The sequence below is a fragment of the Haliaeetus albicilla genome, chromosome 11 (genome assembly GCF_947461875.1).
Source record: "Haliaeetus albicilla chromosome 11, bHalAlb1.1, whole genome shotgun sequence".
In the NCBI taxonomy this organism is placed as follows: Eukaryota; Metazoa; Chordata; class Aves; order Accipitriformes; family Accipitridae; genus Haliaeetus; species Haliaeetus albicilla.
In genome coordinates this window covers 23,148,593-23,174,349 of record NC_091493.1, presented here as the reverse complement: position 1 = coordinate 23,174,349, position 25,757 = coordinate 23,148,593, and the positions used below count along the sequence as shown (strand labels likewise).

General features: G+C 39.8%; 1 protein-coding gene across 5 annotated transcripts in view; it reads left to right on the top strand.

The window, feature by feature from the left end:
* LGI1 (leucine rich glioma inactivated 1) overlaps positions 1-21,165 on the top strand; it is a 31,672-nt gene extending 10,507 nt beyond the window's left edge. For 3 of the 5 annotated variants that reach the window (XM_069796627.1, XM_069796628.1, XM_069796630.1), the window contains 8 exons: positions 8,685-9,134; positions 9,518-9,589; positions 13,366-13,437; positions 13,541-13,612; positions 17,833-17,904; positions 19,161-19,330; positions 19,756-19,920; positions 20,005-21,165. In XM_069796627.1, coding sequence (XP_069652728.1) covers positions 8,944-9,134; positions 9,518-9,589; positions 13,366-13,437; positions 13,541-13,612; positions 17,833-17,904; positions 19,161-19,330; positions 19,756-19,920; positions 20,005-20,822 — 1,632 coding nt within the window. In that variant the 5' untranslated portion in view covers positions 8,685-8,943 and the 3' untranslated portion in view covers positions 20,823-21,165. Of the gene's footprint in view, positions 1-6,769; positions 7,527-8,684; positions 9,144-9,517; positions 9,590-13,365; positions 13,438-13,540; positions 13,613-17,832; positions 17,905-19,160; positions 19,331-19,755; positions 19,921-20,004 lie in introns of those variants that run through there. The other 2 variants (XM_069796631.1, XM_069796632.1) reach the window with 2 other exon arrangements.
* Positions 21,166-25,757: the final 4,592 nt, after the last annotated feature.

Here is a 25,757-nt window from a genome sequence, read left to right as displayed (position 1 = left end):
GCCTTTGTTTAATCAGTAGTGTGTGCCATTTATTTAGCTGGGGAGCAATATTGCTTCATGAAGGAGCTTATTACTTCTTACTGATGTATTATATTGAGGCTGGGAATTAGGCCCTCCGGTTTTAATGACTCTGCCTAAATCACAACGGCAGCAACAGTGGAAACTTGCAGATGCCTAAAAGCAATTGGTGTCTAAAAGAAAGTCAGCTGTATGGAATTTGGATTGTTGTCTTAAGAGAAGGGATATATAGGAAGCATTGTAAGGTCAAAATGTGAATGTTATCATATTCAAGGTAGGGAAAATTCTTTAGCTTCTGAGCAGTCATAACTAAAACATGTATCTCTCTGTTGCTATGAAAATTACATTTAAAACTACAGCCAGTTCTTAGATAACGATGTTGTGTTGGTTTTGCTCTCCTACTGCAGAGGGAGAGAGCCAGCAGCCAAAAGAGCAAATCTTTCTTAAAGCTGTACTGAGTAAATAGCATGTTGGCATATGAGCAAACAGATGTGATGGACTGCTTCAGCCCTCCAAAGTCTCCTCTGCAGGGGGATGTGGTTTGTAAGGAAAAGGGACTGGGGAGTTCAGCTTGGTGTAGTATCTTATTTGATGGAGAATGTGTGCTGGGCTTGTGCAGTGGCGGTGTGCCCACCATAGGGTGGGGTGTTAGGCAGATCTACTATTTGCTTGAGGTAAAAGGGATTAACTCTTACCAAAATAAGGTATTTTTCCAAATATTCATGAATTGTTAAGAACAATAAAAACATCAGTAAAATACACTTGTGGAGCTATCACCAACAACCCCTTAAAATATTTCAGCACTGATACAAATCCCTGCTTTGTAAAGCATTTTGATTAGCAATGATGAGACAATAATACATGTTTGATGAGGCATGTCCTTCTCATTGTGCAATTCATTATGTCAGTGGCATGCCAGCAAGGCTTTTACTTGAACTATTTCAGTGACTTCAGTGGTGCTAAGTTTTCTTTTATTGTGAATTATTCAGGATGTAGAAACCTTCTGTTTTTAACGAGTTAAGATTCTCTCCTCAAAAGCCTGTTATCTCTGCCATGTAACAAATAAATTTCCTATGTACATTGAAATAAATAACATTTAGTTACTTTTTTTTCTGGCTGCAAAATTAAAAGGAAAATTAAAGACAAGTTTATAAAGATTAGAATAATTCCGCAGGGAACCAGTGCCATGAAAAAAGTACAGAAGGGCAATGTAAGATAGCACAGGTCAAGGAAAGGATTTTATAACATGCCGTCTGTTTTTAATTATCATCTTGGCAAACTGGAAGAGCTCAAACATTTTTCCATGAAGAAATGTATTATAGACTTTTCTAGCTGCCAATTAAATGGCATTTAGCTACAGTGACAGTGGTATGTTGTTTTGGGTCTGTAGCAAGCACTTGCTCATGATAGAAAATCTGGGACATTCTGTTTCGGATACAGGCTTCTTACTGGACTGGATTTTCTATCCCTCTGTATTCTTACTGTAGGCATGAAGGATACCTCCTATGAACAACTGCTAAATGAATAAATAGTGCAAGGGGCTGGCAGAGTGGAGATCATAATTATCAAGTGTCAGTTTGTATACACCTGTTGAGGGTCTGTCCTCCAGTTAGGTGGTAACTTCTAAACAATGCTAGCTAAATACTAGGGCATTTTATGAGGTTCATATTTTGTCCTGTTTGGTCCAGAGTGAGGTATTTTGTCACCAGTTCTGTCCTATGGTTCATTTAAATGTTTGTGAGCATTTGTAATATGAAACCACTCCTCAAATGTGTGGCTCCCTGTACATTTTCTCTAACAGCGAAACCAATGCTCCCTGCCTGCTCGTGTCCTCAGCTGCGTGTTCTGGCTCTAGCAATTCTTGTTTTGTTTTGGAAGGATTTGGGCTTGTTCAGGGTTTTATTTGTTTTTTGTTCTTTTACCAGATCATTTATTTAATCCACTTTAGAGAATAGCATTAGAGCCAGAAATACCAGTAGCGAGCTGTGGAAGAGGGCAGAACCAAGAACCCATGGAAGAGTGGTGAAGAGAGAAACCATCCCATTAAGGAAAGCGTTGCACAGAACTACGTTCTCAGTATCACCGCGTCAACTTCTTCAGAAGTCATGAGACCATTTCCAATTACAAATTAAGCATAGATTCTCTCAGTAGTATCATGCTTTTAATGTCTGATCGGGCTATGTAGGGAAAATAAAAGGCAAAAAAGTAACTTGCATATTTGACCACAACTTTTCCTCCCTGAGAGGTTCCTATAGAGGGCACTTGAATCTTGCGGTAGGATGCATGCTAGGTGGTGAGTCTGATGTCAGTTCCACTGAAGTGGAGGGGCATGTTTGGCTGAAAAGTGTCCCCATTTCCAACCTTGCACATGTGAGATGTTGATCTTCCCAGAGTATAAATTAACTACAGGCAAATTTTCTTGAAAGTTTTCTTGACAGATTGAGGAAGTGCAGACTTCTGCAGCAAGTGAAAACCTGGTGTTCTTTTTTATTGTTTCCTTTCTTAATACTTCCCTCTATATTAGGTGTGGTCTCAGTTCTTGCTGTGAACCACGAAGTAGCACAGCTTCAGGTATCTTTGAATTGGGCTTTTGTTCGCTTTTGAGCTTGTATGTTTGCTCTTTTCATTTCCCTTCCAACTCTAAATATCCATTGTCACCATTTTCAAAGCAAAACACAGACAATAGAAACAAAGCCAGAAATATTTGTTTAGGTCTGGAGAAAAGTGGCTAGTATTCAGGAAAGCAGTTAACTTCATGCTGCTGAATTGTGTGCTGCAAAGTATACTGCTTTGTAACAGAGCTTTTGAGCCTTTTAAAAACCTGAGAAAGCAACTGGTTCCACTCTGCTGGAAAACAGAATACAGGAGCTAGGGAAGAGCTGAGGAATCCCAGCTCTGGGATTTATACAAGCATCCAGTCTCATTTGGAGGAGGAGGAATAGACAAACCCAGAGGAAACTGAGCGACAGTACATAACAAGGTCGATAGGCTTTGTGGGGTCTTTCTCATAGTGAAGGGCCAATCCAGTAGTTGAGGTTATGTCCATGTCTGACCTGAAGGATGACTAATGGATTTTTCTGTTTGATAGTTTGTCCTGTCCTTTTTCTCTAACTTACAGAAGGTAAAGCTACCAAGGTGCAGCACTTATTTGCCTGCCTTGGAAGAGAGTCAGACCAGGATGAACGAGCATGCCACAGGACATGTAAACACACTTAACATAAGCAGTATTGTCAAAATCAGCTGCTCAAAGATAATGGATTAAGTCTTTAAAAATTTGTGATACTGGTTTAGAAGTCATGTGATATCAAAACATTGTACATTTTGGATACTTCATATCTAGCTTCTTAGCCTTTATCCCTCTTAGTTACCTAGGAGGTTGGATGAGGTGTCCTCCCTAGGTCCCTCCCAGCCTAAGAGTGCCTTTCAAAACTCACAAGGGGTAGAAATTTTATAGCTTTAAAGTGTCTTTTGAGGTATTTTCTAATATTCTGTACTATTTAAAAACCTGTAATTGAAAATAAAGCATCAAGAATCATAAAGATGTCAGAAGTCCTTGGTTGTAACAAAATAAAACCTAAACATAGATTAATTTTTCCTAGCTTCTCTTTGGATAAAATACATTGTGCATCTGTTTTTCTTAAAGAATGACAGTTCAGGTAACAGTACACCTCTCCTTACATACTATTTGTCATTGGTCAAATTCTGGTGTACCTAAGCGAGCAGTCCTAGAGCCACCTGCATGCTCACCAGGATATGCCTAGTGGAGTAGGTGTTCTGCATCACCACGGAATTTTGTCCATGAGAGCTAAGACCTGACTCTTCAGAGATGATCACTTCTAACTCCACGGTGAACTGGGAACGGGCTACTTTATGCAAGGGAAAGGAGACCACCCTCTGAGTTTTTCTTTCCGCTGAAGTTGGCAGCAATTAAGTAGCCATTTCCTCAGCTTTTTGACACAGGGACTGGCCTGGTTGGTCTGCTTTTAATGAAACTCTTATGGTGTGATCAAGAAGGATATCTGTAATACGGACCTGTATAGACAGGACAGGGCAAAGTCAGAAGAACTTTCCAAATAAAAAGTTCTGGGCAGCCCCGTGATCATTCCCAAGCGAGTCTGTGCTATGAGCTGTTGTAAAGGCATCTCGAGTTTTATTATGCCTAACCTGCAGAAGGCCTCTTCCTGGCAATGGCTCTTGGTGCCTGATCCACCAGGAAGCATAGTCTTTTCAGAACTGTTTAGAATTCACAAGACTTAGTTTTGTTTATTGAAAGTACAGCCTTGGTCTCAGCTGCTTTAAATTTGCCGTTTGCTGCAGAATTTGTTAAAAGGGTGGCACTGAGAGAGCGAAAACTCAGACTCATGTTTGTAGGAGTCTTTGATCTCAAAATCCTTCTGCTCCAAACACAGTGGTAACATAGCAATGACGATGTTGTGTTCTTTAGGAGACTCATGAATATTGGGGTGTGAATTGGACTATCGTGCATCCGTGTGGTATATTATGGGCTTAACACCAAGCACAGTAAAGGTCACTGAAGTCTCACCATCACCATCAGTGGATTTGGGATTAGGCCATATATGTGCAGGCAGCTCATCCCGAGCATTGAAAAGGCAACACAATTTTCTAAAAGCAGGATGATATAAAGGATAACTGTGACAGTATATGAGTCTGCAAAGGGAAATGTAGTGAGCATGAAACCACAGGAAGCTTATTAAAATTTTGTCGTATGTTGGTAATGAAAACATATTGGGCGAATGCAAATATAGTCAGTGGAGCAGAGTTAATCCCTCAAAAAAGTATTAAATCTTTTTAAAAATGATTTTTGGCTCTATGTTCTGACTATTTGTGTTTGCTTTCCTCAAATATTTTAGCAGACAGGTTTACTCATAGAGTTATTCACGTTTTAACCAGATATCCGAGAATTCTTGCTAAAAATGTGGTTTCAGTAAGTATTAATAATAATAAATGCATATGTTTGCTCTAGAAACCGAGCCACAAAAGTTGTGCCAAGTCTGACCAAAGCACACGAGGAATGGTAGGTGGTGAATACCTCTACTGACAACTAGCGAAAGCATCTTTAATTTTGACTGTCACACGCCTGCACCAAGCTGGTTATTAGATGGTTGACTGTTGTCAAAAATGGTTGTTACAAACAATTTGGGTGCATTGGAAGAAATAAGCTATTCGATTCCCACCGCTTAGAGTGACTATGTGGGAAGTAGTCAGCCAGTAAGGCTGACTTAGCTCTGGTCAAAATTCAAAAGGCGGAACAGCAGAGCACATCAATGAAGCGCAGGAGACGCTAAAGCCGGCCCTGCTTCGGGCGGCGATGGGTGACTCCCGGTCGTGACGAAGCGGGCGCAGACCCGAGGAGGGCACCGGCGGAGCGCGGGGAGGGCGAAGGGGGAAGCCAGGGCGCGCGCCGCCCTCGGGGGCTTCTCCTCACGCCGCCCCTGGCTAAAACGGAGCGGCAGGGCCAGCGCGACGGCCGGGGCCGGGCCGGGCCGGGCCGGGTTGCCGGGATACCGGGCCGCCCGCCCGGGCCCCCGCGGCGCGGGCGAGGGCAGCCCCGGCTGCCCCCGCAGCCCCGGCCGGGGGGGCGTCTCGCCGAGGTCCGTGCGGGGGCCCGCTGGCCTGCGGGGTACCGAAACCGGGGCGGCGGCGTGTCCCTGCCCGCACGGGAACATGTCTGCCGGCGAGCCCCTCCGCTGCGCGGCAAGGTGAAGATTTTTCAGCCAAAACGTTGTCCAGTGACGGGGAGCAGACCGAGTAACGCAAGCCACGGCTCCCTCATCCGCCCTGCCGGAACCTTGCCGAAAGAAAAATAAACAAGTTTTGAACCACATCGGGCCTAATCAGTACCCCAAACACCAGCGAGAGCGAGCCAGCGAGGACCTAGAGGCAGGCGCTGGGCTGTGGGCGCAGCAGGCCGTTGCCTGCTCCGTTAGCCAGAAAACGAACAGCCCTGGCATAGGTAGAGGGTGAGCCAAGTGTTGCAATGGCTGGAGAGCAGCTACGCCACTGGAAATCCACACACCAGTTTGTTTTTAAACTACTACATGGCAAGAAATGAGGTGCTGAGCTTGGCACAAAAGGACCCTGGAAAATGTGATTTACCCCTCTCTTTCGACGGAGCTGGTATAAATATTCATAGTATTTGCGATTTTGGAAAAAGTGGTTGTTTTGGCATGTAGTTTGGAACAGAAAACTAACTTCCAGGCCGTTCTCTGCGTGGACAAAACTGGAGTCAGGTTACTGCTCTAGCTGCAGAATGTGCTTTTGTTACCAAAAAAACGCTACACTGCAAAGTTTTCAGGAGGTTCACAATGTGGCTGGAGTATTAACTAAAAAGAAATGCCTAAGTAATTGATGGCGGATTTCAGTGAATGAGCCGAAGGAAATGAAACACAGGGTTTTACCATCAATGGCAAAATATTGCCATGGCAATGGGTAGCTTTGCCAGGAATAAATAAACAAACAACAACAGGCCTCTTCTCTTTCAGAAAAAAGTTAGAGAATTTTCTGTTCTCACCTCACTGAAGTCTGTGCCTTTGGACATCTCGGAGGGGAGAAGATGGTGTACCCTACTTACGCAAGTCCCACAAATCCACCTCCCTTCTCAGTTGTACAATTAGATCATTTCCAGAGCAAGGAGTAACCTTTATACGCAGGGGAAGGCATTGACACTTGCTTTATAATGATTTCAGTGCTTTGATTACTGTATTTCTGTACCATTTTCCTACAGAAGGTGGTAGGGCTCAGAAATAACACAGCTCTGTGTCATTCCTAGTTGAAGTCAATCCTGCTTCAGGAGAGACTGCTGACAGAGAAGATTTTCTTAAGAGCAAAAACATGGGCCCGCACTTAAATTAATAAAGAGCTTTAAAAAAACACACCGCAGAGGGCGAGGGAGCTGAGAAAGCACGAGCTGCCCTTTCTTCCGCAGGCACAGGTGCCTGGCGGGGAGCTTGCTGGTGGACAGGCACCAGAGTCGTCTCCTGGCAGGGCCTTCGGAGGTGGTCCTCTGCCTCTGAAAGTTTTCTGGACATTTCTGGCCATCCCCAGTCCCTCAGAGGATGCAGTCCCACCACCAGGTGTGAGCTCTGTGGATCTGCTCTCATCCCAGGGAGGCAGATCTCAGCCACCGCCCAGGCAAGGATTCAGCAGCGTCGGGGTCCTGCCTAGTATCTGCCCATACACTGAGTTTCTGACAGTTTTGCAGGCTCTTGTTCCCCTTTGCCATCTTTCACCTATAGCATATGAAATTCCTGCTAGACACCTGTATCTGGGTATGTGCTCAGGCCTTGCTGGCATTGTTCCCCGGGGAAGGCAGACATGGCCCGGTGTTGGTCTTGAGATTTCATGGCTTGTAGGGTGGGAGCAATGGGCCAGAGCCAGGTGGACATGTGGAATCAAAGGAGGAGCAACCAGAAGTCAAAAGACATCTCCTCTTCAGGAGGTCAAGTGTCTCCTGGTGAGGAGTTGGCACCTACGTGAAGGAGCTAATAGTGAGCGTGACTGTATTAAACTTCTGTACCATTGGGTAGACCCTAGTAGGCTTTGTAAACAGTGCTGCCAGTCTGGTGGGGAAAGTGTCAAGACCTATTAAAGTTTGCAAAACTCCTCTAATAGCAATCCTAGATTGGAAAAAAAATCATCCCATATGGCTTTCCAGCTACTTGGCATTCATTAGTTTTGTCTTACCATTCTTTATGTAATAACACTTAGGTGCTGCTTAAGTTCCCTATAAAATATTTAATGTAGTTTACTGTAAAGTCTTCTGGCTGAGGACTGTATCTTACAGAGTATTCATACTGCACCTAGCACTAATTTCAATTACAGCCTCCAGGCAGTGTTGTAAAGATTCATTATTGCCATCAAGATCTGTCCCTGTCCTGTCACTTTTCAAAGAAGGTCCATTCTGAACTACAGGTTTAACATAGCTGGCCTTTAAAAAACAAATTTTTTTTCCATCTAAAATGATCAAACCAGTCTCCCAGCAAAGAAATTTTTTAACTTGAACTTTTAATTAATGTTGTCCATCTTGAACGGTGCTTGATCGACTTTATTTAACCAGCTCAGAAAACATGTAACAAATAAGAATGTTTCTTTTTCTTAAAAAAAAAAAAAAAAAAAAAAAGGCAGTTGGAGTCTATTTTGCATGAGAAAATATTTTCTTTAGGAATGACAGTTGTAGGCATTCTCTCATACATTGTAATATTTTCCATGTGTGGCAGCTTGTTTTTCAGTGGTACAAATATGTGCAATAAGGGCTAAGGATAAAAATTAATCTAACAGCTTTTGCAGCAATGCTTTTGATGGTTTCACTCGATTTCATTTTCCTGTGGATACTGCTGTTAGTTCTGCTGCTTGCAGTATGTGAAGCATAATTCTCAAAGGTTCACGAGGTTGTAGGGATCCAGTAAGAGATGACTGATTTCTCCCCCCACACACATACACTCCACCCCACACCCACTCACCCACCCACCAGCAAAACATAATGCTGTACTATTTTTGGTAACAGGGAAAGGGCCTCCCTGTGAAAACAGAAAGCAGTGTATTTCTCAGTTACATCACTTTGCAATCTAATGCTGTGTTGTGCTCAGTGTTTTTGTGGTGATGCAAGTCTTTTTTTTTTTTTTTTGTCTTTTTTTTTTTCCCTTCAGCCGGTTGGATTTTCCCCATCTTACAGCACCTCGCAGGTCTCTTCTCTGAGCAGTACGTTGCCTGAGTGAGTGGAAACATACAGATCAGCTGCAGGTTTCTGTCTACAAAAACAGAGTGAAAGAGAACGAAAAGGGTTGGGAAAGCAGAGACAAATATTGACCTGGACTTATAGAAAGACATCCAATGGCTGAATAAAGAACCCCTGTTCATGTTTTGGGATATTCTTTCAACTGGCTGGAACGAGAGCGGATCAAAAGAATGGGAAATGCCAGCAGACCCTTTAGAAGAATTGCTTATTTCTTATGCCTTTTATCTGTGCTTTTGCTGACTGAAGGGAAGAAACCAGTGAAGCCAAAATGTCCTGCCTGGTGTACTTGTACCAAAGATAATGCTTTATGTGAAAATGCCAGATCTATTCCTCGCAGCGTTCCGCCTGATGTTATCTCACTGTAAGGGCTGTAAGCATTTGGTTATTTAATTTATGATTTAAAATTAACTAGGATGTGTGGTGTTTTCAGTGCATACGGAAGGATGCTTGCTGCAGGGAGTACCTCCAGCATTCAGAATCATCAGCTAATGTGTTAAAATTGTGCTGCATCCTTGAATCCTGATTTTTACATCTCTTTCATCTGTCTGTCTGTCTGTGTATGTGCACACATCCCATTTTATACCTTCTTCCATACTACATGAAACCTGTAACATTCATTTTTTGGGGTTGGTTTTTTTTTTCACTTATATAAATAAATTTCTCTGTGATGACCATATCAGTATTATAACCACAGATATATGAGAAGACTACATTAATATAAGGTTGTTTTTTTCTTCTTTCCAGATCCTTTGTGAGATCTGCTTTTACTAAAATCCCAGAAGGGAGTTTTTTGCTCACACCATCTCTGCAGCTTCTGTGAGAAATATTTATATGATACAATTTTTGTTATGAAATGTCTATGTATCCATAAATATTTTAGAAAAGGTCTCAGTATTAATTTTCTAAGAAACAGCAAGAGAAGATTCATTAGATGACAAAATACAGGACTTCTTAGCAATTTGAAAGATAGTGCATGTTTAATTTTTTCAAAGTGTATCTACTTAGTATTTTACAAGGCTATCTGTTGTCAGTGCTCCTTTGAATGATTACATGCTGAAGCTTTCAGTGACAGAACATATGTTATCTTCATTATACTTTAATTAACATTACAGTAGGGACTTGAGCATTGCAACAACTATTGATGTTTCTTTTCTGCAGTCCTGGGGCCTGATCCCAATATAAAGCTGCCCATTTGCAACTGCCGCCGACTGTGAGCTCAGAACCCCTCAGATCAGGCCCTTCATTGTAGTGGGACAGGTCCTGAAGTCCTTTTCCATGTAAAATTGCCATTGACTTCTGTGGAAGTTTAGTCACTTCAGTGGGAGTTTTGCCTTCATAGCGCCTGGATTTGACCCTATTTGTTATTTCATGTTCTTTGAAAAAAACCACAAAAGTAATGAAGATTTTCTTTCAATTAAAAAAATTAAGCGGTTATTTCAAAATGAAATACTGCCATGAGGTACACACAGGAAGAGAATATTTTGGGATGTTTAAATATTAGATGCATTTCTACATAGGATTTTCACAGGCTCACAGGCTTTCCTAGAAATGTGGGCATACGATTATATAATTGCGAGCTATACAGAGGTAGAGGGGGTGTAACCTGAACTGTTTATAGTGGATGTGCTGCCGGCCTGACACACACCCAGATTTGTCTCAGAAATCCGGTAAGACGGACTCCCTGCTGAGATCAAAATCAAAATCGGACGTCTGTCCCAGACTGACTTCCTGTGCACTCTAGATGTGGTCAGAGGTGTAACGTTGATGTATTGGAGCCCTACGGCTGTTAGATTAAACTGCTGGTGCACTGGTAGCTGAAGCCCTGACCCTAGCTGTACTCTGCTACCTCAAGTGGAGCTGGTAAGGAGGTGCAGACGTACTGTACAATTTTGGATACAGGGTAAATAGGTAAATGCAGTTACTATGGAAACCTAAATGCTTTTCCATGGTGCTTTATTCCAGAGAAGCTTTTCCCAGGTGGTCACAGATCACAAAAGGGACACATTTCACATAATTCCTGCAATGGGCCTTTCAAAGGAAAGAAAAAAGAAATAGCAGCATTGGTGGAGCTTGTATCTGAAGAGAGTGAGTAGGACATCATCTCTTTTGGGTACGATACACCACCTACACTTAGCGATCCTGCTGCCAGGGAGGCAGAATTGGGTAGGGTGGAGTAGGACAGACACAGTCATCTTATTTCGAGTTATTATAGCGCCTGGCACAGTGGCGTCTGGCAATGGCTTATGGCGTTTTGGTAATGGTAATAATTTGCATGGTCTGCCATACACTGAAAAGCATGTTCTAAGCTGCTGTTAATAAATGCTGCAACAAAAGCTCTAACCCCAGAAAAGCTGCTGATCTAAGGCAAATGACTCTTTAAACACAGACCATAGGAGCAAGATTGTGTCTGTGGGGCCAATATTCCAGATTGTATGTGGGAAGGAAAAATTTCCACCTTTGGCAGAAGGCAGTAAGGGAAATAAGAATACGGAAAACTCAGGTTAATTAAAAATTACAGTAAGTTTTAGCTTTGCATGATTATAGCTATATCAGTAGGTTTAATTTAGCCAATAGCAAGATTTAGCAGCCCGTAAGTATTTCTATGTAATAGTCTCCAGCATTACATTTTTAAAGTCCTTGGTATCTCCAGTATGCCAGTCACACACTTCTGAGTGTGGAACATATCTGCCACTATTATTATTTGCTACTAATTTTACTGTAGCAGCGGCAATGGCCTCTGGAAAAATCATGGTCTCATGCTAAACACTACTTGTAAGTCCCAGGCCAGGAGAGCTTTTCTTCTCGAATAGTACGGATGGTATGCTCTGTGCTCTTCATGTGACAACAAAAATAGGAAGAACCTACACAGCTACAGTAAAGTGCCAGCAGAAGTGTTCCCTAAATGTAGAGAAAAACTCCCTGCTCTCATCTCCAGCACTCATAACTCTGCTTATCAGCAACGTGCTGAGGGTGCCCTTCTTACAAACTGATGACATGAAAGTCCATAGAAAGAAGAGGGGTAATCATGGCACCAGGATCTGTACGTGCTAGCAGCGTACAGTTCCTGCTAAGCAATATAGTCCCTAGCTACAGTGCAGTATCTTCAGCCTCTGTCCCCAGAAGTAGCTAGCCGGTGGGTCACAGATCAAGCAAATCTGGTGTTTGAGGTCAGAGAGTGGGAGAAAAGCCACTTTGTGCATCAAATACGTGTGATACAGCCATTGGGGAGAGGTACGAGATGGGAGGCAAATGAGCTCACCAAGTGCAAGACCTGTGCTATAAACCTGGTAATCTCTAAAATAGCTATACTGTTTAAAGAGATACCACCCTGTTCTTTAAATTACAAGGAGGGTAGAGTGCAGAAAAGGAAAAATTATCCAGTGAAATCACATCAGAAAAGTAAAATTAGTTGCAGGGAGCAGATTTACTAAATTGGTCTTCTGGTTCAGAGATTTTACAAAAATACTCTTTTTCTCTAAGTAAGAGTAGTATTTATTGTTTCTAACAAAAAGGAAGAATTTCCTGCTTATATTTTTCATACATATAAAGGGACATATTTAAAGTGGAAAAAGCACAGTCTGCAACAACCAAGCGAGAAAATAAATTAACTGCAATTTATTCTTAATGTAAACTTCAAAATAAGAGATTAACTCATTAAGTGTATTAATTCATACTTGGAAATCTTGCATTCCTGAATGCCTAAGGATGTCACAGGGTAAATCTATTTATCCATCAGGTCCAACTGAATAAAATATAGATGTGCATCTAGTATTCCACTGGGGTAAAGTTCATTGTACTTGACAACGCTTCACCATATTAAGGGTGTGGCAGTCCAGAGCTGAATTAAAATGGAAGAATGCAAACATGGCTGATAAGTATAAACAAAGCTGAAAAAAATCAATGCTAGTCCCTTTTAATGCTTACAAAATTACATAAAATTAAATGTGTTGCTGGTATTTTTACTGCTAGATGGATGAAAAATACATGCACACACTAAGAGCTATCTCCAGCAGGTATAATGTGGTCTTAAAACTAATTCTGATTTGAACACTGACTAAATTAAGAGATTTTCCATTTTTTTCTCAGTAACTTCTCAGTACCCTCAGGTCAAATATGCTCACAAGTTTAACTTGTAAATTCAGGGATTTTCCTGGCTGTCAGTGGTGCAAATTCAACCTGATGTCTAACCAGCTAACCAGCTGGATACTTTCCCTATGTTGTCATCAAAAGCAAGTGTTCTTCAAGACAATTTAGGCCTCTGTAGTACTTGAACATTTCATTGTCGTTCAAGTATGTCTCCAGTGGCACTTGTACAATCCCATTGTTTTACTGGCATGATAAACCCACGTTTGCATCCCACAGAAGTCAATGGAATTTTATCAGATGGCCCCAGTAGGCAAAGCAACGAGTTGTTTGGTCCTTCCCTTTGCACCAGACTATGGTGCAATATATCAGCCTTACAATACTGTAGGGCTTGCACAGACAAAACCATGAAACCAGGCAGTGGAAATTTGGCCTGCCATGGCTTGCTGAACCATTTTCTAAAGATGCTAATAATCTAATGGTCTTTTGTTTTGCATCTCTCTACACAGGTTGTTTACATCCAACACTTTTGATGTTATTAGTGATGATGCTTTCATGGGCCTTCCTCATCTAGAATATTTGTGAGTGGACAAAAGTATATTTCCTGGCATTATTGAATAGAGTGGGTGGGCTTCCAAGTTCCAGGCATTGCTTTGACCAGAATGACTTTACGACCCGTTACAGGTTCATAGAGAACAACAGCATTAAGTCAATTTCAAGAAATACTTTCAGAGGACTGAAATCTTTAATTCACCTGTAAGTAAAGTGGTTGAATATATTACTTGGTATATTTAATACAGTAACTGAACCACTGTGTTGTTGAATTTCGCATTTTGATATATAGCTGTTCACATTTGTTTAAGCGGTATTAATAGTCATTTAATTAGAATGTTAATCTTTGTGTTTCCACCAAAGACTTCTGAACTGTGGCGTGTGTAGAAGGCCAGGACCAAAACAGTTTCCAAGCAGTACACGTTTCGCAGTAGCTCCCCGACTTTCTCTGCTCAGAGCACTGGGGATTTCCAGCTGAGCACGTAGGAACAGGGGGAAAGCGGGATGGGTCGGGAAGATTGGCACTGACGAGGTGAGTCCCATTTTGGGACTTGGAGAGGAGGAAGGTGGGAGCTGTGGTCAGCACCGAGGTGTCGTGGTGGTGAGAGGCTGAGGGGCGGACACACACCTCTTCCCAGGTGCCCCAGTCTGGCGTGGATCCTGGAGAATATTACAGCCGTTCCTGGGACAGGCCACCACTGTCTGTACCCGTGTCCACTTCAGCCACTAACCGTATCCAGCAGAATTTGACCAAATCAAATTTGAAAATTCCCACCCAGAACAATTTTAAATGGAAGAGTTGCAACAAGACACATCTATTATGACTTACTGATCCACTTCTTCCACTTAACTGTAGGGCATAGCAGCCTTTAGACTCCACAGGATTGGCTTCAAAGCCCTGCACTGCACCCTGTCCTCTCCTGGACACCAGCAAGAGCATCCCACGGTCGGGATCTGTCACGCGCTGACACCAGGGTCTGCTTAACATTCCTCGTGTTGCTGCTCAGCCCTTCAGCTATCCTGAAAACACGGCCAACCCTTGTCCTCCGACATGCTGCAGCCCCCTTGCTGCATTAGCCGAGAAGGGAAATCAGTCAAAGGCCCTCTGGATGCTAGTGTGGCTGATAGGAGCAAGGCTTCCCGTGCTCACACCAGCAGAGGCATTTTTCACGCGATGCTCAGCAGGCGAAACGCACACTGGCAACAAATACCTGTAACATTTCACTGCAAACACAAGAGCAGCATCCTCACGCTCTGAGCTAGCAAGACAGTTCTTAGACAGGCTTTTGTCCCTTATCTTACATCAAGTTAATCTTTTAGCAAGAATTTTGTTTTAGCAAATGATAAGTTTATTGAAAATACAATATGTGCTGTAAGAAAACATAAAAAATACAAAAATACTGTAAGAAAAGGAGGCTAAAATATCCGGGGTGTGCCCAGTATGGGTTTATACCCAGCACCAAGCATTTGCATTCTGAAGCATATATCTTGGGGTGTGTGTCATAGGCAGGGGAGTGGATTCTGACCTTTTGGCCTTAACACAATAACCTCCAAGAGGGTTTTAAAACAGGGTCATTTAACTTTTTCTTTCATATATTTTGACACAGGAGAGAAAGCAAAGGTTCCATTGTAAACAGTTAATGCATAAATATAATAGTTGAATTGCAATTCACCATATCCTTCACCACATAGTAAATGTACCATAAAACATTTTACTCTTCCCTTTTTGGTCAGAACAGACAAGACTAACAGCTGGCTGAAACCAAGCCTACTGTGACTACTTGTGTAGATAAAGTTACTTATAGAATGGCTCTAGGTCTGAGGAAGAGGAAGGAGAGAGGAGAGGGAAAAAGGTATATAAACAGGATGTGCACATCCCATAAAAATCCATATTAGGGGTATAGACATAATTACAGTATTGTTAAAAAAGGCAGATAATTGGATAAGGCTGGTAACTGGGACCCCATCTTCAAAATATTTATGCACATGAATAGCTTTATATTCACAAATGGGTCCAGTACATTATTTATCATATTCATTTACTTATTTAGTAGCTGTTGCTGCCAGTGAGCAAATTGCTTTTTTAACACAGAGGAAGGCACAGTTTCTTCTCCACAGAGCATACAGTCCAAGAGTAACATCTTGTCTTGCCTGTTATGCTGGTTTCTGGGGATGTTTCAGCAGTTTCGTAAGAGAAAACATATGCAAAAGATAGAACCACATTTGAGGAGCGACTGCGGTTTGCATGTGGTTGCATGCACATTTTTGGGACATACATTTGCGCACCATGCTGCTATTGCACATGGAGCGCTATCCATGAAGACAATGAAAAATTTGCAAAAATAACTGCAAATGCAGGTCCATTAACCACAGAATGTGACTAGTTTAATCTGCTTGCAGAACCACTCCCCACCCTCTGGGGAAAATTGCGCATACATGTTAAGAAATATCATTTGGCACACTGAGGCGTTTCTCATTTAAGAAACAAGAGAGTACTTGTGTACATAAAATATATTAAAAAGAATCATAGTAAATAAGCATACAAATGAATTCCACTAAATTAGAGAAGATGAACTTTGTTCTATTTATTCTGTTCACTTCATTTTCACAACATAACTTTTGGAATGCAGTAAGCTATCCAAACGTTTGTATTTTTATAATGCAATTAACTTTGATAATTAGAGTGTGTCCTTATTGTCAAAGCAAGCCATCTAGTATTTATTGTTATGCAGCACAATTTATTTTCTGCTCAGAGTAGATTTAAGAACAGAAAAATTAAGGAAAAAGTAGCATTATTTTACTAATTTACTAACTTAATGTCAAAATCTTACACTTAGGATTGGACAATAATTTCTATGCACAATATATAATTTTGATTGCATTTCTTTCAGAACTGCAACCATAAGTTTAACTGTATTTTTGATTCAACCTTTACTTTCTTATTATAAACAAATACAATGTACAGGACCATCTAGGAAAGCCAGTGTTTTCTAATATATAAGTATGCTTTTTAACAGTGGAATAAAAAGTGCATAATTTTCATCCAAAAATTGGCAATTACATAAAGCTTGTGTAAATTTTTCTGTCAGTCATACTCTCATGGAAGTGGTGAACCACTCCTACTCCCAAGTACATCATCCCTTTCAGTTTGCTATATAATAATATATAAAGAATATATATGGTATTAAACCTGCCTCAGCTTGCAAGTCTGCTTAACTTTCTCCATAGGACTTACCTGACTTCTAAAGAACTGCTCTTGAGCGTAAAATTAAGCATAAGTGAAGCACATGATACATAACACCAAACAGTATTACAATCAGATGTACTTTGAAAGCGATGAAGTCAGAATGGACTAATGGCATCATCCCGTATTTACTATTCCTGATAAGGCAAACACTTTTAAATGAGGCAGCAGACCTAGTATGTCTGGGTTTGTTCTTGAATTCAAGTATGCACCTAAGTGGCTTTGCTTGGCTACAGAAATTGTAGTTAATAACTAACTTTTATGTTTACAAGCGAAAACAGAAGCAGTTCTAAGTCTTACTAGCTACAGATTCTAACTGGGATCTTAAACTAGAATGATTTCTTTCCCTTTTCATTTCTTATAAGTAATAAATAATTTTCTTAATAAAGAGAGGCATAGGCTATCCCCTACAACATTATTCTTTTCCTGTCATGCCCTCAATGACATCTCAGATGAACCCAGACCTTTGGTGGACTCACACAGACGTGTCTGACTGAAATGTAATATATTGCTTGTTCAAAGCCTGCTCACATTTCCTCATCACTTTTACTAGCTAGAATACTCACTGAGTTTAAACAAGTTTTCCCAACATTAAAAATTGGGAATTAACAGCAGTTTTTTTGCTGGTCTCATACACACATAATCACACACACAGAGGCACATTCCAGGAAAGAAATTCATGCCAATCAGCAATTTCTTGTCTATTACTGCATATTTCCAAAAACTATGACCTAAACCTAAGTCCAACGGAATGAAACCTAGTATTAAGATTTTCCTTCCAGAAGAGATACAAGAAAGTGGGGAAACTGCAGTAATATGAACACCATGTATTGGTATCTCATAAGGAAAACATCAGTAGATCCAATCATGAGTAATTATTTTTAAATAATGGTGCTGGCAAAACACCAGAGGTGATTGCACTTTTTACCCTGCTCAGTCAAGTATTGTAGATGCTGCAAGGCTGCTGAAGAGCGGGAAAGCAGGAGGAGGCATGGCATTTTAGTGGAAGAAAAAGTCACAAAATAAACGAGCTATTCTTAAAAGCAATCTTTTAGAACTGAGTGCTGGAGAATACCAGGGTTCTTTACCTTAAGAAAAAAAAACCACCTTGCATTTTACACCTTGCAAAAATGTGTAATTTAATGAACTAGAACTGATACTGAAGTGTCTTCTTTTACAGGAGTCTCGCAAATAATAATCTCCAATCGCTTCCAAAAGACATATTCAAAGGCTTGGATTCTTTAACAAATGTGTAAGAAAGCAATTAATTAATCTATTAATTATACTAAAAATATAAAGAGGTGATTTTAGAGGACATTCTGAGTAACTATGCAAACCAATAGCCAGTAATGGGATCTTATTACTGGGTAGAGACTACCCAATATGGGTAGGCTTGGGTTTTGTCTACTGTTGTTGATAATTTGCTTTAGTTTTGAATATTCCACCAGTTATGAAGATAAGTAATATAGTTAGTAATTATATAAGAGACCTGCATGTTCATTAAGGCTGAGTGAATAAGAAGGAAGTATCCTTAAGGATGCATGAGAGAGCATGGCATGAGGGGAAGATGGAAGGTACTTAATGGAGTAACATTTCTATGTGCAAATAATTTCTGGTAAGGCTATCTTTTATCACAAAAGCATGTGTCTTAGTGAGTACCATATCCCATACCAAATCTAATTGCAACCAAACCAAAACATGAACTTGTTTAAATATGTAACTTCAATACCAGTAAAAACACAAAATATAGATAAACAGATAAATCCTATAGTTGCTTCACTGAAATATGTCCTGTTTACAACCCACCAAATTCTGGTTCACCTGATTTGGGACAATGAGCGCAGAACATTCTTTGCCTGCTCCCTGTATTAACAAGGTAGGCTGAATTCATAGGGTAGAGCTGCAGAGTAAGATGTGGAGATGGTCAGTATATCTGGTTGCATTACTTGGCATGACTGATCGTGGCCAGGTGGTTACTCAGTCTGGTCCTGGCACTTGCCCGTTCCTGTACATACGATCAGAAATCTGCCTGAAGACAGCTGTAAAAGACTTGAACAGAACTCCTTTGCTTGTGTCTCCTAAAGCCCTAAATGAGTATATCTAAAGGAGATAGCAAATACTGACTGGCTGACCATCAGGTTACATTAGTTCCAGTTTTGTTATCTAGAATGCTCTTATTGAGAAAGGGTAATTCAAAAGAAACAACCTCCTGAAATATGGGGCCAACAGTTTGGTAGGCTTTTCTGTACCTCTAAACTTGGGGAAATCAACAAAAATTTTCTACTGATCATCAGATTAAGTTCTTCTTGATTACCTTAATATAATTAAATCTGTGTCGGTTCTGGTATGTAGATTTAACTATGGGTCAGAACAAATTAAGCCAGAAAGGCATCAACTGAGAATAAGCAAGAGGGCACATATTTAACAAGAGCTCAGTTTGTTGTTGTCCTGGAAAGAGGAATACATCAGCTGACTACTTCTTTTCAATGCATGATTTATTTGTTGTAGAGATCTTAGAGGCAATGCATTTAATTGTGACTGCAAACTGAAGTGGTTAGTGGAATGGCTGGGCAGCACAAATGCAACAGTTGAAGACATCTACTGTGAAAGCCCACCAGAATATAAGAAGCGCAAAATCAATAGCCTCTCTCCGAAAGAATTTGATTGCATTATTACAGGTAATGTGCTTCAAATTATTTAATCTTGTTAAAGTCAAAGCTATATATTTTTTTATTCTAGGGTCCATTTTTGCAGGAAGTCTGCATACTGGATGGAACTTCCACTAAAATCAGTATGAATTCCGTGCAGGTGTAAGTCTGACGTGCAGATCACTTGAGGGTGGGGTCTTATATTGCAGCTTCTACTCAGACTTTAATATGCTATATAAGGATTTGGAGAACTGGGACATAAAACAGCACCTCTTTTAATTGAGAAAGACTGAAAACCAAGTTGCAGTGCTCCTTTATCAACAGGAACATCGGACTAGTAATGAAATACTGTAATTTGTAGTAAGTTGGTTAAAAACATCTGTTAAGCAGATGTTTTTTCAGTACAGTATGGAAAGTATCTCTGTAATTATTGTATGTTGTGTGCACTTTTGCAGAATTTGAAGTTTATCAGTCCCTGCCATACCAATCTCTATCAGTAGATACTTTCTCATACATGAATGATGAACACGTGGTTATTGCTCAGCCTTTTAGCGGAAAATGCATCTTTCTTGAATGGGACCATGTAGAAGTGATGTTCAGGAATTATGACAACATTACAGGTATGAACACTGCTCAACAAATAACATTACAACAGCTGATCCAAAAAGTGGTGCTAACCCTGTCTTTTACTTTTCTTTTTGTAGGTACTTCAACTGTTGTGTGTAAACCTATAGTTATTGAGAGTCAGCTGTATGTCATTGTCGCACAGCTGTTTGGAGGCTCCCACATATATAAAAGAGATATTTTTGCTAATAAGTTTATAAAAATTCAAGATATTGAAATCCTTAAAATCCGAAAACCCAATGACATTGAAACTTTCAGGATTGCTGAAGACTGGTATTTTGTTGTTGCAGACAGTTCAAAGGCTGGTTTCACCACAGTTTACAAATGGAATGGGAATGGATTCTATTCCCATCAGTCTCTGCACGCCTGGTACAGAGATACTGATGTGGAGTACCTTGAAATATCTGGCAAACCACATTTAATTCTGTCAAGTAGTTCCCAAAGACCTGTAATATATCAATGGAACAAAGGAACAAATGAATTTGTTAAGCGTTTTGATATCCAAGATATGGAAGATGCATATGCAGTGAAACATTTCAAAGTGAAAGAGGATGTATACATTTGCTTAACAAGATTTATTGGGGACTCTAAAGTAATGAAATGGGGTGGTTCAGCATTTCTGGATTTACAAAGGATGCCATCCCGAGGGTCAATGGTATTCCAACCGCTTCAGATAAGTAATTATCAATATGCCATTCTTGGAAGTGATTATTCTTTCACTCAAGTCTATTATTGGGATGCTGAAAAGGCAAAATTTGTGAAGTTTCAAGAATTAAACGTACAGGCACCAAGATCTTTCATACATGTCTCCATCGATAAACGAGATTTTCTCTTTGCTTCAAGTTTTAAGGGAACTACATTGATTTATAAACATGTCATAGTTGACTTAAGCGCATGACTCTCATAATTCTGAGATTACACCAGACTTTCTACCATAAGTGGACAAAATGAACTAAATGCATGATGACTCTCTTATCTTACTTCCAAATGAATGCCTTTAAAAGTTGAGATTGCTAGAACAAAGTATTACTAGTATCTTCATCTTTAATTGTCAAGTCTAGTGGTGTTGGAAGTTGCATTTTTTAACAAAAAGAAATTAACTGTTCTTTGCATCCACGATATGTAAATATGTGTGCAACTGCATCTGTTGCTATAAAGAATATTAAGATGTACTTTTCCATTTATTTATTCACCTGTTTGAAACAACTGCCAAATAAAATGTTTACATTTTGTGTCTTTCACATTCCAAATATTATTTGCAGGTGATACTTTCTATTTGTGTATATATTATACACATATAAAATAAACCCGAGAAGGCATATTGCCCAGTGCAGTGTTGTACTGCATGGAAGATGCACAATATTGAAGATCAGGTGGATTTTACATATAACAAGGAGTTCTTGGTAAAAATACAGCAATGAACCCCAATCCTATAAATTATTGCCTGGACATATCCTTGCATTGATGTGAAGCTTTGCTGATTTAAACAGGACTCCACCCAGAAAAAAGCACTCAGTTATATAGATCCGGTTGTAGGATGGAGGGTTCAGTTACATAGATCCAGTTGTAGGATGGGGCTTTGTACTGTGTATAGCTGGAAGTACCTGATTTTCTAAAAATTTACAAAGAACTCAACAGAATAAAAGACAATGTAAAGGTCTGTCTTTCTCCACCTCATGCTGAAGCAGCACAAAACAAATCTCTGGTATAACTCTGGGGTTGTTACTGTGCTGAAAGCTAAAAGCACAGCTTATTTTTCAGCTAGCATCATTTCTGTATCTGAACTGTCACACATCACTTGCATGAATTCTGTGTGTCCCTGTCAAGTCTTTCCACTGTAACTGCAATTATTTAATCTTCAGTGAATTTATTCATTATTCTGAATGAAGCTAATGAATGTGAAGTCATTTTTTTCCACTATCCTGCAATGAAGTTTAGTAACAGATACTTCTGAAATTAGGGAACTTTGAATGCAGCAGGACAAATGTAACATATGCAACTCCAGGAAAGCTACCTATATCTGTTAAATTATGCCAAGTCTGGATTTGGCATGAAAATCTATTACAAACTCAAAGTTAAAATAGTCTTTTGTTTATGTACATCTAGTGCATCACTTGTGAGAAACCTACACTGCTGCTGAAGATACTTTGGTGCAGCTCAGGAAGAGAGCTCAAGTTGATTTTAGACACCTATGCACTTCACTTGAAGTTATCAAGCCTTATGCTCCAGTGCCATCTTTAAAATATACACATGAATACTGTATATGTTTATACACATTTCTAACATTCACAGACGTTGATTGGCAAATAAGACTTATCATACTAAGGTAATCACACAAGCTGATTCTGCAAGCTGGCTGGCCCATGTACTCACAGAGACCCCCAAAATGGCAGAGCATTATGGTGCTGCTGAGAGCACCTGCAGCAGAAAAATAATCATTAAGAAAAAAAGACATATAATGTATATTTTAAGAAGCCAGTCCTAAACAGTATGCTTCTGTAATAAAGAATAGAGTTTTTTTTGTATTAAATGTTATTTGAAAAGAAAAAAAATCCCATGTGAACAATGCTACTCTAATAAGTTAATTTTTCCGATGCCTTTTTATCCATAGCTGCATATACTCTGGTCAGTATTTGGCTTAATAACTACCTATTCCATAAGTATTTACAGTGTGACTAGAAAGATTTTAAACTATGTTTCACAGCTGAAACCTCCAAATTTGTTCTTAATAAATACATTTCCAAAAATCCTCTTGATAATTCATCACTTGCCTGAGAGGTTTCCTTTATACCTTTTTAGCTTTTGTATGATTTCAAACCCCAGATGAACCCAGTTTTTCAGTTTGTCCATCTCTTCTTCAATTCACCTTGCATGGCAAAGGAATGAAATGGAAAGTCATGAGCCAATCTCCAATCTACCAGCAAATCATAAAGTGTTTTCTACTTCATCTTGCCTTTTGTTTCAGTCTTTTAATTAAGGTCCTATTGAATTATGTGCACTGATTTTGATCTGATTTCTCCCATTATACTTGCCTATGTGCACTCTCTATCAAATTATATAGATAATGGCTATGTGTCCTTCTCATTATGGACATACTATGCACATCTGGCTGAGTTTAACTGGAGTTGGATAACCTTGCTAATCTGCTACCAACATTTATTTACAAACACTATACCCCAACACATTGCCTTACAATTGTACCTTGAGAAGGTTATGTTTCATGGAATTGTATTTCAGAGCCAGCCAGCTACATGCCCTATGCTATAGCAGTGCTATGACTATTTTCCTGAGTTAATTTATTCTGAAATAATATGAGGGACTTATGGGAATTCACTGTTACTCCTGGGTTTAAAGGAAGAGTTTAAAAGCCTGCAAGGGCGTGAATCACTAGAATTTTACATTCACAATACCTTTAAAACGAGCCACAGTACAGCGGAGGGTGGTAAGGGATTAATCTGCTGGGTTAATCTGCTGAAGTACCCAACTGTGTTATCAGTTTGGTTATTCCTTCAGGAAATTTTACCTGTAGTCAGGCACCAATGATTTGGGAAGTTCTTAATGCCTGTGTCATTTCTGGAGGGTCAACAAATCACTATAAAATGCTGAATTTAAATCTGTACTCTTTTGAAAATCCCTTTCTCAAGTCAATTTATGTCAGGTGGAGGTTCACAGGGACTACAGCCGGTTTCTTATTGTGCAAGTATAGCATTTCATTGCACCACATAAGGAATGGGGTTATTTTTAGAACAGAACTCATAATCCTTAACGTAGAAGAGCGTAAGGGCTCATTAGGTGGCTCCCTATGCGGTTCCTAATTTCAGAGACTGGACATTTTAACAGCTCCTCTGAGCATAAGGCTATATTCCGTCCGGGTTCTCTGCTCAGTATTCCTTCTAGTATCAGTGGAAGATCCAAACAAAAACTAAAATAGAACCTTTTCTCATATATACATTGATACTTTTTTAAAATGTTTTTTAAAAAAATCCCTTTCTTTCAGCAAAGTCTATGTTACTTGCAGCTGAATGGTTGTCTTCTGTGGTTGTAATGGATTTTCTAAACTCCCTAATCGTTTTGTTTATGACTGACAGAGTATGTAAAATACTAAAAGTATTATAGAAGATAGTATTGAAGGTTATTAATGGATACTGCTGATCCTTGATGCTGCTTAGTCGTGTTAATATCTAAGACAGAAAAAACTGTTAATTGAATTGTATTGTATTCCTACAACTACTTCATTATATTTTTAAGGGAGCACAAATATAAAAGAATATACACTTCTCTACTCTGGAAGGGAGATATAAAATACATTCAGAATACCTGATATTACACCATGTGTAGCTTTTTTTTCCTTGTCTGTTGTAATGTCTAGAACTTGCAGGGTTTTTGTTTCTACTTATTTTCCATTGAAAAAATATTCCAAAATGTACCCTTCCTACTAAGAAGAAAATTCAGTAAGGAAAAATCTCATTCTGTAAGGTAACAAAACAAACAGAAATAGGGACAAATTGTATTATGGGTTTGGAGTTGCATTTTAATTATAACTTCTCTTAATTATATATATATTTTTAAAACTTTATTAGAAGGGGTGATAACAGCCATTCAAAGTACACTTGAGGATGGGAAACAATTATTAGCCTCGTTAATAATGTGTGATATGCTTTGATATGTTCTAGTGGGAAGCTAAATGTCTAACAGCTGTATTTATGTATATGCGCATTACAATATATTGTGTTAGTATTCAGTGGAAAATAAAGAATATTTAAACCATAGAAGTAACAAACAGTCCTCAGACTGTTGATGAACACTACTGATAATAGCACCAAGAGAAAACAGAGAAGTCAGCATGCCCAAAATGTTACAACTAGCGGCAGAACATAAGCACACAGCAAGTCTCAAGTGTCTGGGAGTCTTCCCTTTCAAGGAAATATTTTCCTTACCATGAAACACATAATGTGTTCCTCCCCAGCAGGGACCCCTGAAAATCCAGACGATCACCCAGGTCTTGCAAAATATAGCAAGCGGTTTACAAACTTAATGCGCTACAGCCATGATCTCAATTTGTGGCAATTTTTCCTTTTGACATCCCTCCATTACATCAGTCTCAACAGCGGTGAAACAAATGGAGCAGTACGTAGGCTACCGCCCACCGAAAGGGCCAGGGCCCTGCCAGGGCGGGACGCAAGTTAAGCCAGGTTCAGCAGATGGAAAATGCAAACCCAAACACTCAATTCACTCAGCTGTTAATGCCTCCCCCACTGCCTACCAGGTTTTCTCTCCGATTTGCAATACGTATTGCAAACACTTGCAGCTACCTGTCATATGCCTGCAAGCCTTCTCCTCTCATACTTGCTGATCTGGACACCTGAGCGTGGTAGTAAAGCTGTGATTTAGACTCCTATTGATTAGAATGGCTAAACATGTTTTTGTGGTTGGGAACTAACCAATAAACGTTGAGGTCTTGGAGAGTTCGATTCCTCAAGACTGAGCGGCAGTACACTGCCTGACCTACTGCTAATGGCAACTGTTCTTCATTACTGATGACTCTGAATTCTAATGGCTGGTGTTACAGGCATGTCTCTGTTTATAGTTCACTTAAACAAAGTGCTCAGAGGCCAACCTAACCCTATTCCCATTCAGGAATTTTTCTGAAATTAACTATAGCTACAAAGACCTCCAGTGTGCTATACAGAAGCGGTGTTGTATTTGTGCTTTGGGACTTCGAATTTCTCCAATTAGTTATGCTAGTGTAATACTTCTGTCTTCAAATTTGTTACAGTAGAAAGCAATTTGCCCCCAAATATGCATATTTATATTCATATAATTGTTTATTTAT